Genomic DNA, 19,121 nt, shown 5'->3' on the forward strand with positions numbered 1-19,121 from the left:
CCTACACAAGCTAGGGTAAGCTGAAATAGCCTCTCAAGGCTATCAGCATAGGTAGGGGAAAAAAAAAAAAAAAAAGAAACGAAGAAGTAAAATTCTGAGAAGTGAATTTATAAAAGTTTGTTGAGAAAAGTACTTTTTATATTCATCACTTTGATTGATTTTTGCATTGGATTGTGTTTTAGGACCCCGCTCTATTATTAAGGCATTTCTCAATAATGCTAACTATGAAACGTTTATTTAAATTTAATAATCTTGAAGCGTACGTTGACCACTCACCACTACAATGTCACGGGAAATTCACTATAGTTGTCATGCATCTAATCTGAAATAAAACGTTTTGTCTTCCACCAAAAATTGCAAAATCAAAACGCAGACATTGACAGTTTTAATTTAGGAGCTCCTTTTCGTTTGTTAGCCTACTAATTTAAAAAGTCCGTATTCCCAGCCGTTACAACAGCTGAAGGTAACACTGAAAATTATCATAGTTTCGTTTTGACTTTTGAATATTTATATTTTATTCCATTTCTAACAAAACAAACTTTTATTAGAAGTTATTTTACAATCCTATTTAGTTTTTGAAATATTTTATTACGATCATGATTACTTTAACAATGAAATGTGAATTACATCGTGACATGACAGATCATAGACCCACAATAGTAATAAAAGCCCAGCCTTGTAAAGCTTTAAGGCGATGAACTTTGGTACAAACTAGATTTATGACGACATTCCAGGCATCTACTTTGTGTTTCTTTGACCTCGTTCTGGCTCTCGTAGCAAGCCCTTTAATAATTGATCTCTTCAAGACGACGCGGTAAGCACAATGTTATTGATAGATTTATTTGATATCTCTGTTCATTTACAAAACATTTAAATGGTCTTTGTTATTGTAGCTATAACAATGAGTGAGGATGGAGCGGCGCAAAACTTTCGTCTTGAATCATGGATGAGTGATCTACCAATACAGCTGAAGGATATACCAATAATCTACTTAGCCATACCTGGTGAGTTTGTCATTTTAACCATTTATGTGTTAACTTTTAGGAAATAGAAATATAGTTTAAAAAGCCTTATTTGCAATTTAATTTATGTATTTATATAATGTTTACAAAACTGAACTAAATATACAGAACATAAATTGACTGCTGATATGTAATTGCTAACTTTGTCTAGTGATTAGGGGCCCTAACAACAGTGAGTCAGTCAGTAGTCATGTAATTTAATAGTACTAAAGGAGTCTGGTTTGATTTGAGATTTTGGTCAGTATCTGTTAAAGATATTCATTTTGTAGGATTTGTTGATATTCCTTTTGGCTTATGATGTCTTTGTTCTTTTTTGTGTTTATGACTAGATAGTAAATTTATAGCCTTATCTTCACTTATTTAGTGGTGACCCTAAAGCACAACATGAATGCTGCCATCTACCTATTGAGCTATGAAGTTAAAATATTATGTTACTAAATGTACTACCTCATACAAACTATTGAATAAGAATTAAAACAAAATATATTTAATAAAGTGAGGCCCCCTATTTTAAAAATATTTGGTTGGATTCTATGATATGCACAGATGACATATGGTAGGCCTACATCGGAAAAGAGGACATGTCACACTGACATTCGACATTCATAGGAATAGCGGACAGAAGAAAAATAGGATCCCTAATGACTAGTATCTACAGAAAACTGCATGTTAACATAATGTTGCTAATAAGCATACCATAAAATCATAACTAATACTTACAGGCAGTCATGACTCAATGACCTACGGCATCACAAAATCTAGTGGCCTAGCACCTGACGCTGAACCTATTCTTCATCGCTTGTACCCCTTATTCCGAGGTACGATCTTACGATGGACAATAACACAAGCTCTTGACACCAAGCAACAACTACTTATTGGCATTAGGTACATTAAAATTAACATTACTAAGTTCTATGTACTCGGGCTTTTTGCACTTATATGAACTATACTTCATTTTATTTAGTGCAAAATCTAGTTAAATTATTGTTAATAATTGCTTAGACAGGTGAATGGCCAGCTGATGTTATGTGGTTACCAGAACTCATAGAAATCATAACCTGAATGAGATCACTTACTATCTCAATATATTGGTTGAAACCTCAATTGTATAGTATATTATTTGTCCCACTCTTTAAGCCAGAATGCTACTGCATAGTAAAAAGATGTGGCAGTAATTAATGTAATTATCCATGTGCCCTCATGAAGCTTGTAACACTAGTAAATAGACAAACTATAATTTTTGTGGGTTTCATTTTTAATACACATTATTATTCTATCATTGTGTAAATCATTCATTAATTTGTGCTAAGTACGTATTTAACTAGAACAATGGGTATCTGCCTGTAGGATTTAAACACTGGTATAGTAGCATCAATTGACTCAAGTATTCTGGGTGTCTTATCATTTAGGCCCCAATTATCCCAAAACAAATGCATTAATGTTATAGTTGTATAGGTGTAGGTGTTAGTAACATAAATGTTATCTCAATAGCCCTTAAGAAGCATCTTAGGAAGTATACAGCTGACGTTACCTATGTATTGACAAAAGATGTCATGAGAACAAAATGGATAGTAATGGACACAGAAATCTTTACAGTTGTTATTCATTGCACCTCATTTGTAAAAGCTTGCACAACACAGGATTAATTCATTATTTCATTTTGCAACACGCTGTAGCTCTTTGTAATTAATGAAGTGTGGTTGATTTGGGCAATTTCAGCAATATTTGTTTATAAGATTATTACATACATCATACTATCTACTATACTGTTATTAACAAAAGGCATCATAAAAATCAATAATGAAATGAAATAAACTAATATATTCCATAGTTACTTTACCCAATGTTTATTCTCACCGATCTATATAGCAAAACTAATAACCAAAGTGATCAGTCAGTTAATTCTCTATTATGCTTTTTCAGATATTTAGACCTCAGGATTGCTACAAAATCTGGTGAAGACCATTTTTATTTCACACATGGTGTTTACGCTGCTGAAATAACAGAGGCACTGAAGCAAGTCAAAGAGTTCGTTGATGAACATCCTGGAGAGGTAAAATTTAAATGTATAATTTACTATATCACAGTTCTCAAATTGCCGAATGGATTCAGTACTCCGTTTTTATATCCATCATTGTCCATTCCAACATGACGACACCTCCTCACTAACAACTGCACAAAATTTCAACTAAATCGAATAAACAATGCTGGAAAACAACTCTAAATGTTTATTTTGTAAATGTGATATAAAGGTAAAAAGGTCACTTTGCTATCATCATCTATAAAATATTGTCAACAAAAATTTCAGGTAGTGATACTTGACTGCCAACATTTCTATGGCTTCCAACCTGAAGACCACCAGAGACTGATGAGGCTCCTCCTCAATATGTATGGTCCCATATTGGTACCACGGCAGCTTGATTTGAAAGCTGTTACTCTGAATGCTCTACAACGACTAAAGCAGCAAGTGAGTGTCTTATTATAATATAATATAAGTATACATTTTTCTGGTAGTATATGTTGTGAACCCGTATATTATGATACGCCTATATTATCGATATCGACCATAAAGTAGTCATGCATTCCGGCTTGAGTGGGACAGCTGCTATATAATACAATTGAGGCTGATCTGAGGTCTTGCTGCAACTAACTGGTTTTATTACATGTCACGATGAAGGCATAGAAGTCAATCGTGAACACTTGGTTCCCGAATGACTTGAAGCCCCTAGACACCTGTTTAAAGATCTACCCGATCCACTAACACCGGCATAGTCTAGTGTGCTTAGTGCGAGTTTTTTAACGTTCTCGATAGCGTAAAAGTTAACTCAAATTTGTATGCAGTTGGAACAGCGCCCCTAGCGGCAAATGTAGGCAAACGTTCCACCGTAACCGTACTCGTTGAATTCGTCGAAGAGCTCGATGCGAAACCTATAACAGCCCGCTGAGTTTCTCGTCGGGTAGTCGATGCATTCGCGAAGAAGCTGCCCTCGAGTTGCTAGGTCTCTTTCGGACGCGCTCAGGCAGCTGTTGACAAATGCCACCCCAGCCCCCAATTTGGCAAAACCTTATACTGTCCATCTGGGTCACCTTGTCCCGCAATGCGAACAATTTTGTATGTATTGTCTTAGTTTTACTGCATATTAATAAAAAATATATGGATTTTCCGTGGGTTTTAAACGTTTACAATTGAAATTTTTTTTGTAATCTTAAATGGTTTTGCATGAGCATAGAGTGCAAATCTCACAAAATTGACAAAAAAATTGTGGGCCAATGTTATATTGAGAGCGGGGTAACTTTGCCAGTATAAGAACTGACAATAAGTACGTGTCACCGTCCTCGTCGAATCCATCGCTTGCGACGAAGGGCTCGACGAGCGAATTAACCCATAGACACAGCCTACTGAGTTTCTCGTCGGATCTTCTCAGTGGGAAAAAAAGGTACGTGTACATCGGGCGTTTTCTCCTTTAGGCCGCGACGATTTAAACAGAGCTCACGTTCGTAGGTGATTGTGGTGTACCGCCACGAGTCTGTGTACGCGACGGGCGAGTTCTGGCCGCCGCAGACGTTGCCGTCGCCGTGGCCGCGCCAGGACCGCGCGCCGGGGCTGCTCGCGTTCCTGGGCGCGCTGTGTCGGCACCCGAGCGCCGGCTTCGTGCACCAGGCCGTGCTCACGCCCACCCCGGCCTTCATCGTGCTCAGGTACATAACGAGTCTGTCGTTACTGCATCTATTTTACTCTGTGGTTTTTTTCCCTACCTATTCGCTGGCAGCTTAAACGGCTATTCCAGCTACGCCCTTACATATTGTGCGTGTATACATGTCACGATAAAGTATATATATTTTTTTTTTTTTTCCTACCTAAGCTGAGAGCCTTGAGAGGCTATATCAGCGTAACCCTCACTTTTGTAGGTGAGCTCACGGGGCTCAAACCTGATGACGTTGCTAACACGAACCCTAGCAAGAGCCGTGCTTCGCAGAATCTACCACCGGATCGGAAACGCGACCCACTGAGAAGATCCGGCGAGAAACTCAGTGGGCTGTGTCTGAGAGTTAAAGTATATAGCTTATCTGCGACCATTTATAAATTTCAAACCGTTTTAGTGTTGCCAGACTATTTATATACTAGCTGACCCGACAAACGTTGTTTTGCCATATAAATTATTTCTAGGGAAGATAAATAACATATATATCGACTGCAGCGCCATCTGACGGGCTGATTTGTGAATCTAAACCATACAGGGCGCCACCCAAATGCATACAAAAAAAATCATTTGGTCCAGCCGCTTAGGAGGAGTTCAGTGAGTGACAAACACACGCACAGTAAAATATATATAAAAATGAATTGCTGTTCGTTAGTCTCGCTAAAACTCGCGAACGGCTGGACCGATTTGGCTAATTTTGGTCTTGAATTATTTGTGGAAGTCCAGAGAAGGTTTAAAAGGTAGATAAATATGAAAATGCTCGGAATTACATAAAAATAATAATTTTGTTTTCCATTTGATGTGTCCCCCGTCGGTTGGATTCTTTTGTTTGTTTTAAGTTTATTTTATACAATTTTATTTATCTATTGAGGCACTACAAAGTCTGCCGGGTCAGCTAGAGTATATAAAAAATCGAGAACTATATTTACTATTTAAGAACTTTATTTACCCAAAACGTTACAGATGGATATCAAGTCTCCGCGATAAATGCGCATTGCCAGTCATCAACGATGTGCTACCAAAATTATCTGATTTCTCTCCCGGACCCCCGGCACCGGACAACGAGACGTTCTCGCGGGCGCCCGTCAACGTAGTCATCGCAGACTTCGTTGACATCAATGACTCGATATTCTCAAAAACTATAATACAGTTGAACATGAAGTTGTTGAGAAACACAGATGTCCTTTATCACACCAACGAATAGAAATAAACTGAATCCCAATTTTATTTTACGACTAGCGACCCGCCCTCGTTTCGCTTCGGAAACTGTAATTTGATTTGTTATTGATTTCTCCACTATTTAATGAATGTTATTATACATATAAACCTTCCTCTTCAATCACTCTATCTATTAAAAAAAAACCGCATCAAAATCCGTTGCGTAGTTTTAAAGATTTAAGCATACATAGGGATATAGGGACAGAGAATGCGGCTTTGTTTTATACTATGTACCTACTGACGAACGTAAAAATTATTACATATTGACTTCCGTTGATGGTTAGGACTAGTCGATTTGACTATGTTATTTAAATCATTCCTTTAACTACAAACACATACATATACACATATCGACGGGTGAAAACGTTATTTGGTTTAAGGGACATTTTTGCAACTGTACAGGAAATCCATATAAAGTTTAAATTTTTTTTAAAATATAACAAAAAAAATATTACTTTAGCTATTTGAATGGGGTAAACTTATTGAAGTTCAATTAAAAACATTGAATTGTTGATACTAATGCCAAATAAAACAGACCTTTAATTACAAAAATAAATGTGTATAAAGCGTAATGTCGCTTAAACGATAGCCTTTCACCCCTTGATGTAGAATAGATTGTTACATATTTGTTACATAGCGAGTGTATTGAAACAACGTGAGAAAGCGACGATCTAAAAACTGTTAAAATCACATCTGAACTTCAGAAAATTGTAAAGTCCCAACACTAAAGCACTGCTTGCAAACAAACTAAAAATTGATAATAAATAGAATTAATCATTTGGTGAATTCCAGTTACGTGAAAGCATCCATTTAAACCCTTTATATAATAATAATACAAATAATAGATATTGAAACAGACTAGAATATTCGTATTTTAAATATTGTATTTATTCATATTTTACAACACAGTGGTCAATCTTGAAATAGTATAATCATATTTTTAATTAGGGATTTTTTTTTTCCCTACCTAATCACCGCTAGCTCCGAGAGACTATTTCAGCCACACGCTGTTTGGTATTGTGAACTCACGGACTCAACCTATAGTATTTGCTAACATTAGCCCTAGCAAGAGCCGTGCTTCGCAGGATCTACCACCGGATCGGAAACGCGACCCACTGAGAAGATCCGGCGAGAAACTCAGTGGATCTTTTTCATAGTACGATCGAAGTACGAAAATTTATTTAACGATATTAACAGCGATGCGTGTCCTAGTTTAATTAATAAAAAAATAAAAAAGTGCAATATATTGTGGCCTTATCGATAATAGCGAACACAAAAGCATAGTTTAGTTTATGCAAAATGAATAAAATAAAATAACTATTCAGTAATACTATGCACAACTTCATGCGGGAAATAGCAATGAGATTATATTTTATAATGTGACTAGTACACAAAACAACGGTTTCTTGTTCTAATTTTAAAATATATGTATTGGCATTGGTTAATTAGTTTTAATGAATGATTCAGGTCATATTATATTTTATGTGATCATAATGTGTTTACAAATGGTATATTTACTAATAAAAATTTGTGGTGTACCCATAATAAAATACTTAATGTTTTATAGAAGTAATAGTTAAAAACTGAATCTGACAAGATCTGAAATAAATAAGTTTATATTTTTATAACATATCAACATACTTAATATACTTTATGTATAAATTTGTATATCCTTTTTTATATGATTTTATAAAAACTGTGTACTGTATGTTTTTTTAAATAATGACTTAGAATAAGCGGCCTTTTATATATCCTATAAAAATGTGATATTTTCAAGTGTACTTTTTCTCTAATTTTAAGTAATACTGATATTTTACTACGAGGATAATGAGTCGATTTGTCTTTTTCACTTTTTTAAATAGATGAATACAATAAAATTCATTAAGATTGTTACTGTACCTGAAAATACAAATAAAATTAATAAAATTCAAATAAATAAATAAATTAAATTCACCTTTAAAAATATGGAATACCAATAAATGTTGTTCTTTAAAATGTAAAGATCTGTAAACTTTATAATTGTGAAATGTTTTTTTATTTACGCCTTAAACCCATATTGTTGTTGTGAATAATATTTATGATTTTAATTTTTGTTACTGGCGATACGCGATGCTCTTCCTCTGCGTACTTCGGTTGAGTTTTGTCTCAGCCGAGGCTCGGACGTGGATTATTGAAGCGATAGAGATTTTACTTGGTACAGCTTTGACATGCTCATGCTGAAATTAGCACATGTTACGCTAAATTCACCCTTAATTTAAGACTGTTAAGATTTCGACAAATCTGCTTTGTGCTATATTTGCGGTGTCGCCCACTGAAGTGAAAATGTGTCGTCGATTATTTAAACAATATGTCTACATATACCTTTATATAATATCTATTATAATAATATGAAACGATAAAACAGCCCATACTATTAAAGATATCAATCATTATACCTACTGTGAACTTATGGGAATTTGGATTGTTCATTTATTTAATTAAAAATATATTACATAATTGATTTTCCGAATACATTAGTACAAAATTCATCTAGTTGAATTTTATCACACAAATCTTTGAACGACCACTTCTTTCGTTTTAGAGTTTCGACATCTCCACTGTCCAATGCTGAAAACAGTTTATCGGATAGTTCATCTGATATTTCGATAATCTTGCAAATTTTGTCCAAGCGAGATAGATCTTCGAGTGAATTCGTCAAATCGGTAATGTGGATCACTTGAGATGTCCGACCACGTATTTCGAAAGAGCATTCCGATCCTGTACCGCATTCGCTATCGAGTTTTTCAAATAAGTCTATTTTATTTCTATTAAATTCGCCGTACGCGGATGTGGCAATGGTAATTTCAGAGCATGTGGATTTTTTATTAGCTATGACAATAACTGGTTCCGGTGTTAGTTTGTTTAAACAGTTCATTAAGTTCTTCGAGCTTACAATAGCATTGTCTCGATTCGTTTCGCTGTCACCAAATTGCAATGAATTAATTAAATTTGTTTGATTCTTGTGGATATCCAAAGTTAATTTGTCAGAAATACTTTGGTAATTTTCCTCTTTCAAAATATCTGTTTTTGTTACGCCAGACATATCAATGCTGCTACTGTTAATTTCAATACTCGTTTCATTGTCTTTAAGTTTTAAATTTATCTGCTCTTCTTTATTTGAACTATTAGGTCTTAAAAGAATTTCATCGGTTAGTTTTTCAGTTTCAGGATTTAGCTTTAAATCGAAATCTTCTTTCGTATTTTCTTCGTTTATAAAATTATCATTAATTAAATGTGTTCTACAGTTATCTTCTTGCTTTATTGTTCGGATGCCACTTTTGTTTGTATTGTTTATATTCATATGTTCACGACAATCACGAAGTAAAATGATTTTTTCCGTTTCAAAATCGATGTTTCCAATTTCAATACTGCTACTGCTAGATTCGTCTTTCTCATAACTGTTCGCATGCATACGAACATTATCTTGTGGGTTATCGCTAGATGCTGAATCTGTTTTAGTTTTTTCATCTAAATGCTTAGTATCGTTGTTTGAAATCTTAACTATTGTATTCGATTTCTTTCTTTCAGTCGTTAAGCTATTCTCTGGAATCGGATCCGGTAGTAAATTCAATTTATAACTGCAAGATTTCTTCAGCAAATCTTCAGTGATGTTGACCATTTTAGAAAATTCACGTTTAACTTTTTCTAAGCGTTCCTGGGCCTTAATTGTATTAGTTGGATTTGCAAACGAGATACAACTATGGAAAAATGATCCGCTGTAATTGCGCACGCCTGTTTTTGTGGTTAGATCGTTTTCTTTCCAAATTTTAAAGGTATCTTTTGAGTATTTTACCTTACAATCATTATCCGACGCTGTGTATAAGTCTGGTCTCCCCAAAGGTTTCATTACATCTGCGTTGTGAGTATTCTGCTTGCTTTCATTAGTGTTTGTGTTACGGAATACTTTGGAATTCTGTGGAACATCGCAATAGTTTTCCACTGCGGCTTTTATATTGTGTATTTTATCAACAGAACTATTTTTAGATTTAACTTGATCTCTGAACTCGGATACCAAAACGAACTTTAACTGATTTTCAATAAACAATACAGTGTCTACGACACGGCACGCGTAGGAATATTCATTTTCGTACCAACACACGATTTTGTAGAAATCCGGCTTTAGCTGTAAGCTAGAATTCCCGTCCACGATGCACGAGTGCTCGTCACCAGCGAAATCCGAAGAAACGTTATCATCCCTTGTTACCTTTATAATGTTCTCCATCTTGCTACGACCGGCCTCTTCTATCTTCTTTAAAATATCTTGCCAAGTCGTTTCCTTACATAGACTAGAAATTGTTAAAATATTTTAGACTAGGTATTTCATTTGCACTATTTTGCAGATAAAATCGGAACTTTTTGAATCGAAACCCCTGTTGTGTACTATTGACTTGAAAGGGCCTTCCACTAATTAACACGAGATAACCGTTCTTATCTGTTGACAGAGACTGTTTACCTACGACGCTACGCAATTATTATAAAAATTTTTATCGTTCTTGTAGGCAGACGAGCATACGGGCCACCTGATGCTGAGTGGTTACCGTCGCCCATGGACTTTAGCAACGCTAGGGGCAGAGCCAAGCTGCGGCCTACAGATCTGCAGTTAATTTGTCAGCCTTTAGCAATTAATCTAAAATACCACCACCGTGCCTGCTTTTGCCTTGAAGCCGGATGTCCTTGTTTGGACGGTGGGACAGCCTTTCTATACTAATATTATAAAGAGGCAAGATTTGTTTGTTTGTTTGTTTCGAATAGGCTCCGAAACTACTGGACCGATTTGAAAAATTCTTTTTCCATTAGAAGCCGACATTGTCCCTGATGAACATAGGCTACTTTTTTTTATTTTTTTTTATTTTTTTTTTTTGGTGTCATGTTTCCGAAGCGAAGCGAGGGCGGGTTGCTAGTATACAATACAATTGATACCTCGATGTCTATAGGCTTCGGAAACCGTAACACTGACTGGGTCCAGATCTCGTCTGCCCGTGTAGAGCAATAAAACAAAACCAACCGGATAGAAATATCCAAAACGGAAACGTTGACAATCGGTACTCGAAAAGCTAAACCGGTCAGTTTGTCTTTAACTTGTGGCATAATTTTGCCAAGGGCTTTACATGCTCCTGTGGCGGCCGGTATGATGTTCTGATGTATACTCCGATGATCGCGCCAGTGCTGCAAGAGATAAGTTAGGAAAATACTTTTAAAATCAAACAATATTGCGTTCGATAGTGCATCAGATATGCCTCTGGCATTACCGTTATTCATGACCGACGGAGACCAACTATGAATAGGTAGATGTACTTGACTGTTCCTGTACGTTCAATACCCTTAAAAAGGAATAGGATAGAAATTGGCTATCAGAGGCATTAAATGAAAATAATGTAGTGAAAATTTACTACTGAAATAGATTTGGGCGAAAATAGATTGCAGCATCCGACCCGTTTTTCGGCCGAAGTCGGCCTTTTGTTGAAGATCGGCGTTTTCGGGCTGCGTGTGTTTGTTTTTGACTAATGTTGTAGTTCTAGCTTGGGACTGCTAAACGTGGAACTTATATGATTTTCATTAACCTTCCCTCTTAAGCACAGTCCATCTAGGGGTTTCAATGATGGCGTCATTGCATGTATACTTGTTACGAAACCTTCGGATACTCCATAGTTATCTTCCAATATCTTTATGACCGGTGCCAAACAATATAAAGTGCTTGATGCACACGACAAAACTTTCATGTCTGGAAGAAATGTGTGAAAAGGAGTTCACTATTTATTGTTATATTTTATAAAATAACATAGAAATTAGTATGATTCAAACTACTTTTACGGCTCAAGTTCGGGCTTACAATAATAATTATCATTAAATTCACGTACGGTGTTCGTTGGAACGAAAAATGTAAAATATACGAATAATTACTTTTAATTATGTCTAGGTATAACTCTGCGAATACCGAATACTATAAAACAGGCGAAGCGGAATTGCATTAATAAATGAATAAATAAATATTTATTAACAATCACGCCACGTTAACTGGTCCCGTGATAAGTTCGTAAAGAACTTGTGTTACAGGTACCAGATAACGGAAATAAATGTAAGATTTTTATTATACACATACATATATTTAATATACATTTATAACCCTGGAAAGGACATTTATATTTATCATACAAATATCCTCCCTTGGCGGGATTCGAACCCGCGACCCACTTGTGTAGTGACCATGTCACTTACCACTACACCAGACGGCCGTTAATCTTGTTACCGATTAATTAGAACTGAACTCGAATCAGACTGAGCTTACGAGGCTGCAAGCTGTGTTATCACGATCGGTACCAGCGATATTTCATTATCGCCATCATCAACCTACGGACGTCCACTAATGAACATAGGCCTCCCCCAGCCATAATTAGATATTTGTAAATCAAGTGTCCAGACTTGATAGCAGTTTGTTTGCCTTCTTTTTTTTACTAGAGGGAGAGATACTGCAGAGAAGTTCATGGCACACCTGGTGAGCGATTACAAAAGCCCATAAACATTGCTATATCGATACTGCTGCGAAACATGAGACATGTTGTTGAAGTGTTTTCAACCGAACGTGAGGAGCTCTCAGCAAAAATAATCAGTTCGGCGGTACCGGACCATGTGGCCTAACAATACATTGCTACACAAGTAATCAAGCATATTCGCCAATATCGCAAGATTCATTTTATTCCACGAAGTATCGACGACTTCATTGTGTAAGATGTCCGTGGAAGCGTGTTGGGCAAGTCTTGGTTTAAATAATAAATATATACTGGTGGTACGTACTACCACCCTGCCTATTTATGCCGTGAAGCAGTAATGCGTTTCAGTTTGAAGAGTGGGACAGCCGTTGTAACTACACTGAGACCTTAGAAATTATAACTGAAGGTAGGTGGCGGCATTTATGTTGAAGATGTCTATAGACTCCGGTAACCACTTAACACCAAGTGGGCCGTGATCTCGTCCACCAAAATAAGCAATAAATATATATATATATATATATAACTACATTTTTGTCCTTCGACATAGTCACATACCTATCGTTGCGAATACAGCAAACGTCGCAACTATTAAGCCAACGACCCTACAATTCATAGTAAAGCAGTCACCTGAACATATTTCACCATCATTGACGCCCAAAATCAACATTGGTACGTCGACGCTTGGTGCAGTTACAATCACACGTTTGACTCTAACGCTTCGGAGATGACCCTGGTGGATAGAACTTATGTTAAAACAAAACGACAGCCTAGTAACGCTTGTGGTTACTTTTTTGTAACGTTTATTTTTGAAGTGTCTAACCGAAGCCTTTTCCAGTGAAGTAAACATTCCAGAAGATTCGATAACATATTGAACGCCAGCAGATTGCCATGGTATACTGGACGGCAGTTTCTCGCGGAATATTTTTATGGGACGACCTGGAAGAAATGCATTTATTCTGCAGATAAATCCAAATAAGATGTTGAATCGCATTACATTAAATCTTGACACAAGTAGATGAGGCCACTTCATGTCTCAAGGTGGTTAATGTAATAATTTCAAATTTCTCATACAAGCCAACTTAGCATAGCATTATCAGTTACACGTGGTACGAATTCAAGTGTTGTTTCTGAATGTATTTGATAGATACCGAGATTTATGTAACATTTAGATCTGCGGACACACCCAAAAGGTCATCGTACTTATGGAGTGCGATAAATACCGCGATAAAAAGAAACTAGTAAACAACTTCAGTATATAAAATCGTATTTATTTAATAAAATGACGAAACTATTAACGAACCGTCCACAATTATTTCGTTATCATCATTTCGCGTGACCGTTCCCGAAAACTTTCCATGTGTGGAGTCGAATTTTATCAAGTAGCAAATGTATTCTGCATCGATTGCTGGGTCGTTTATAGCTGCTACCTTGAAGAGGAATTAATAAATCAACATTTCTAGTTATATATCCAATCTATATATATAAAAATGAAACCCGTTTTCCGTTGTCACGACATAACATGAAAACGGCTTGACCGATTTGGCTAATTTTGGTCTTGAATTATTTGTCAAAGTCCAGAGAAGGTTTAAAACGTAGATAAATATGAAAATTCTCGGAATTAAATAAAAATAACAATTTTGTTTTCCCTTTGATGTGTCCCCCGTCGGATGGATTCCTTTTGTTTGTTTTAAGTTTATTTTATACAAAAGCTTAGGTATTTATTTATAGATTGAGGCACTACGAAGTCTGCCGGGTCAGCTAGTAATAAATAAAATAACAGATAAACGAATTTAGGATTTAATTTTATTAAAATTTATGAACTGAAAACCGGATATTAGCTAGCATTGACCTTTATAAGGCTCGCAAGGTATTGTAGATTGTAGTATCAAGGGGATATTCGAGCTTTGCCGGTTCTGTAGGCGAGCTTATATGGCTCAGTCTGAGAGAAATTGCTAATACTAGTCCTAGCAAAAACAGTGCTTCGCTAAATCTATCACCAGATCGGAACTGTGACCCACTGATCCGCCGAGATACTCAATGGGCTCTGTTTTTCTATGGGTTAGGTTGCACGTTGAGCTTTTCGTCGCATAGACGAGTTCGCCGATATCGGTGACCGGTGCTTTGAGTGCCAAAAAGCTCTGAAACTTAATCGGGCGTTCCATTGTCCCTGTCATCTGAATCGAGATATAGTTATATACGGCCACGATAATCCAATTGGAATGCTTATTCAGAACCTACCATTTTATAGTCAGTTTTCACTATATTTTACAATTTTACCCATAAAGGCTGATTTCTAACATATTACCAGTTTCCTTCATTTAGAATGCAGTTCATAACTTCCATTCCGTCAGTAAGAATCTAACTATGTTAATTGTACAAACCTCTAGCTCGTTGTGTAGGAGACATGTTCTAAAAATAATTCTGCCAATTCGGCCGAATCCATTTATACCTAATTTGGTTACCATGACAAATTTAGTAAAAATGATCCGAAATATATACATAGGTATTCTATTAGGGTAAGATTAAGTTCATCTTGTTTACATCGGGCTTACATGTCGTGTCTTAGCGTTTGTATAATCTATGGCATACAATAAAAACTATTTGACTTAAATTTACTAAATATTATAATAGTAGGTACATACCCGTGCAACTACCACATTAAAGAATGAATGAAATTCTCAATTCAGTTATATTTTTTTATATTGGTTAGGTACCTCAGAACTAAGATGTTAATGAAATGAATTGGAAAATTATTTTCACTGAAAAGGATCTACTTAAATAATTTCCAATTAGTTTCATATGAATTTCATCGTAATCCACAAAATCTGGTATTACATCAAAATTATTATGAATCTATGCCGTCCAATATTCGAAATATTGTGTTTTTTCTTTTAACTCGATATATAAATGACGTAGGTTTACCCTCTTTTAAAATTTGTATGTATGTATGTAATATATTTATTCATAAAAAGTTACACTTACATTCAATACATGCCCTGCAAAACTGCTTACGCAGTTTGACTGCAGGTAAATTGTGCTTATTATATCTCCATCGGCATGTAAATTCAAATTGACACCTTGTTTTCATGTTTTGGTGTACTCAAAACAAGTTTATGTAAATACTATATAGTACTAAACTTTTCGTAAATAGTGTATATTTGTATTATCTATACCAAAACCAAAGCGATTTTATGGTTGCGTCTGGCCCTTCTCTATGAAAATTCCAACTTGACAGATTTTGTGAATTTGTCGGAATTTGTCCTTCATCTGACATTTTAAAACTCCATCTTGTACTGAGCGTACGTGGTGGTGGTCAGTTATTCAACAAATTTTCTATAACTTGCCGGTAAGTTTATTTTATCATGTTTGTCAAGGTTAATTTTCAAAATTTTTTATGCATTATAACTAGTAACTACTTTATTATCTGTTTTACTTTGATACCAGGTCGCTGCGACCACGTAACAATTTCACGATCCATTTTCGTATTAAAAAACTTTAACTGAAAAAAAGCATAAGTCATAAAAGTTATTGATCCCAATAAAATCTACATGCTTAAATAGTAACTACAGAATCTTGTGATTAAGGTATTTGTTAAATTTTTGTGTGACCTCTACGTGACCTCCACGCGCCGGTACGCTCATCAATAAATTGGGTATTTCTTCAAAAAAGCTATATCATATGAGATTTAGTAACAAAAAATTCATCTATCGCGTATTATAGGAATAAAGTTTATTATATAAGAAAATAATATCCCATGAAACTTAACAATTTCGCTGAAAAATAAACAAATATAGTAAACTATTTTAATAAATTACTGTAATATACTAAATGTATCATTTATAATTATCACAACACATTTTTGGTCCTCTATTTTTTTTTAAATATCTTTTTTCTGTTTCATGTACAATTTTCCTACAGATTTAAAATTTACAGATTAATTTAGAATCTGAAACTGTAGTAGGTACTAACTAACCTATGTATTACTTTTTTAATTTATAAGTAACAAAAAATTTCATAAAATGTTTTAAAAATACTACAATTATATATAAAGAAAAGTAAATTGATTCTAACTAAATCTAGTTTTAATTTGTCTTTATTTTCATTGCAGATAACATGTCAAAAATTGGAATCAATGGATTTGGCCGCATTGGCCGTTTGGTGCTCCGTGCTTCTATTGAAAAGGGAGCTCAAGTGGTCGCTATAAATGACCCTTTCATCGGTCTTGACTATATGGTTTATCTTTTCAAGTATGATTCCACCCATGGCCGTTTTAAGGGCAGTGTTGAGGTTCAGGATGGATTCCTTGTTGTTAACGGTAACAAAATTGCCGTTTTCTCAGAAAGGGACCCTAAGGCCATTCCATGGGGAAAAGCTGGGGCTGAATATGTTGTAGAGTCTACTGGTGTCTTTACCACTACAGATAAAGCATCTGCTCACTTGGAGGGAGGTGCTAAAAAAGTTATTATATCAGCTCCCAGTGCTGATGCCCCCATGTTTGTTGTGGGTGTTAACCTAGAAGCTTATGACCCCTCTTTTAAGGTCATCTCAAATGCTTCTTGCACCACAAACTGTCTTGCCCCACTTGCAAAGGTTATTCATGATAACTTTGAAATTGTTGAGGGCTTGATGACTACTGTTCATGCCACAACTGCTACACAGAAAACTGTTGATGGACCTTCTGGAAAATTATGGCGTGATGGCCGTGGTGCTCAACAAAACATCATTCCTGCCTCTACTGGTGCTGCCAAAGCTGTGGGTAAGGTTATCCCTGCTCTTAATGGCAAGCTGACTGGAATGGCATTCCGCGTCCCTGTTGCTAATGTATCTGTTGTTGATCTAACTGTTCGTCTTGGAAAACCTGCAAGCTATGAAGCCATCAAGCAAAAGGTCAAGGAGGCAGCTGAAGGTCCTTTGAAGGGCATTCTCGGGTATACTGAAGATCAAGTTGTGTCCTCAGACTTCATTGGTGATTCACACTCTTCAATCTTTGATGCTGCCGCTGGAATTTCTTTGAATGACAACTTTGTGAAGCTGATCAGTTGGTACGACAATGAATATGGTTATTCCAGCAGAGTCATTGATCTCATCAAGTACATTCAATCTAAAGATTAAACTCTTGATCAAATGTATGAATGTAAGGATATTTTTCAACATGTACGTCGAGATTATCTATCGGCTTAAATATAAGTTAAGATTATTATTATTTTTTGTAAATTATTTTACTACTTTGAATAGTAGTACACTGCTTGTTATTTAGAAAATACTTATAGAAATGGTTTGCTATATTCAAGTATTTGACGAAATCACAAAAATAACTTATGCAGTTGCAAATAAAATATTCAATCAAGATTGTTTTTTATTACACAATCCTAAATATCATGTACTCATGAGCGATGATTCTTTTGGAAGATATTTGAAAAAATGGAAATCAGGAATGTGAAACATTAATTTTTTTAAACGTGACTCACTTATTAGTTACGGCGAGTGGTATATATATATGTTTTTATTGCCCTTGTAGGCAGACGAGCATACGGCCCACCTGATGTTGAGTGGTTACCGTTGCCCATGGACTTCAGCAATGCCAGGGGCAGAGCCAAGCCGCTGCCTACCGATATACGCCTGTATATTCGTATCTAGTGATTAACTCATCTTAAAGAATTAACTAAGATTTTTACGAACGACTCATGACAAAGGAATTACTTCTAATTATATTTTGTATTGCTTTATATAAGGAAGGTAGGGTAGTGTTATCCACTTCCAACTTCACAGAAGCATGCTTTACCACTAGTATCTAACAGAAAACTAAGTTTTTAAACTGGTGAAAGCATACCACTTGTGTTAGTGGAATGAAGAACTAGCCAGAGACAAAAATTATCCGTTTAAATTGTAGCGTTGCTTATTAACATAAATAAGATTATAGAGACGAGTACCTACCTACTAAAAGAAGGAAATCAATTTTGGTTAATTAAAAGTATTTATAGGTAGAAATCTGAAAATTTGTTAGAATGTACGCAGTTTCCTTCTTTTTCAATTCTTGCTTCTGGCAGGCCATTAAACAATATTTAGTTACGATGTGGGATTCGCTAAGCATTTAACACTGACCGTAAGCTTCTTTGCCTACAACGATTATATTTTATTTTAAATAAAAAAGAAAGACCAACAATGTTGAGTTTCGAATTTGGGAAGAAGATTGTCTTCTACACTGGACATTAGGCTATTTTCAGAACTAACATATTTTTTAGGATAGGTGTACAAACTTTCCTCCTAACATGATTAATGGAATGAATTCTCGGTATTTATATTACTGAAAATGAAAAATATGTAACGATTTGTTTACAACTACATATTATGTGTTTGAACCTTGTATAAGTAGGTACATATTATTTCTCATTAAAACATCAACGCTTGTGAAAATAGAGATTATAATGAAAATATGGTTCAATGTATAATTTTTAAATCCGCAACTTTATTATATTTTGAACAGAATATTCGGTTGGATTCTTTAGAATATCTCAAAAAACCTTTTACTGCGAAAGCTGATGTCATACACTACGAGTCTGAACCAGCCAAAGCAAGATGCATTCAACAATAACTTGAATATTATATGGGTTCGGACATGAACTCTCTTGCTGTACCTATATGTGAGTCGACTA

General features: G+C 35.4%; 3 protein-coding genes across 10 annotated transcripts; 2 read left to right on the top strand and 1 right to left on the bottom strand.

Moving 5' to 3' along the window:
- The first annotated feature begins 471 nt into the window (after window positions 1-471).
- Window positions 472-7,968, top strand: LOC101740056 (PI-PLC X domain-containing protein 3). The gene is made up of 7 exons (XM_004926258.4): window positions 472-814; window positions 894-1,004; window positions 1,745-1,907; window positions 2,946-3,075; window positions 3,331-3,489; window positions 4,525-4,721; window positions 5,687-7,968. Exons 2-7 carry the CDS (start codon window positions 902-904, stop codon window positions 5,925-5,927), a joined length of 993 nt encoding a protein of 330 aa, XP_004926315.1. The 5' UTR covers window positions 472-814; window positions 894-901; the 3' UTR covers window positions 5,928-7,968.
- Window positions 5,648-15,572, bottom strand: LOC101742449 (glyceraldehyde-3-phosphate dehydrogenase). Of its 7 annotated transcripts, none has more exons than XM_062675129.1 (8): window positions 14,850-15,042; window positions 13,769-13,895; window positions 13,289-13,404; window positions 13,096-13,198; window positions 11,542-11,702; window positions 10,986-11,146; window positions 10,185-10,266; window positions 5,648-5,862 (listed from the first exon to the last, which is right to left on the bottom strand). In XM_062675129.1, the coding sequence occupies exons 1-8, from the start codon at window positions 14,967-14,969 to the stop codon at window positions 5,839-5,841; spliced, it is 894 nt and encodes a 297-aa protein (XP_062531113.1). In that variant the 5' UTR covers window positions 14,970-15,042; the 3' UTR covers window positions 5,648-5,838. The 7 variants fall into 7 exon arrangements, with proteins under 7 accessions (XP_062531113.1, XP_037875133.1, XP_021203745.2 ...); XM_038019205.2 differs by lacking the exon at window positions 5,648-5,862 and adding an exon at window positions 8,388-9,893; XM_021348070.3 differs by lacking the exons at window positions 5,648-5,862; window positions 14,850-15,042 and adding an exon at window positions 15,451-15,572 and having other exon boundaries at window positions 8,388-10,266.
- Window positions 15,455-17,815, top strand: LOC692786 (glyceraldehyde-3-phosphate dehydrogenase). 2 transcript variants are annotated; one of them, XM_012690444.3, is made up of 2 exons: window positions 15,455-15,814; window positions 16,577-17,815. In XM_012690444.3, exon 2 carries the CDS (start codon window positions 16,582-16,584, stop codon window positions 17,578-17,580), a length of 999 nt encoding a protein of 332 aa, XP_012545898.1. In that variant the 5' UTR covers window positions 15,455-15,814; window positions 16,577-16,581; the 3' UTR covers window positions 17,581-17,815.
- Window positions 17,816-19,121: the final 1,306 nt, after the last annotated feature.

The sequence above is a fragment of the Bombyx mori genome, chromosome 3, assembly GCF_030269925.1.
Source record: "Bombyx mori chromosome 3, ASM3026992v2".
Classification (NCBI taxonomy): Eukaryota; Metazoa; Arthropoda; class Insecta; order Lepidoptera; family Bombycidae; genus Bombyx; species Bombyx mori.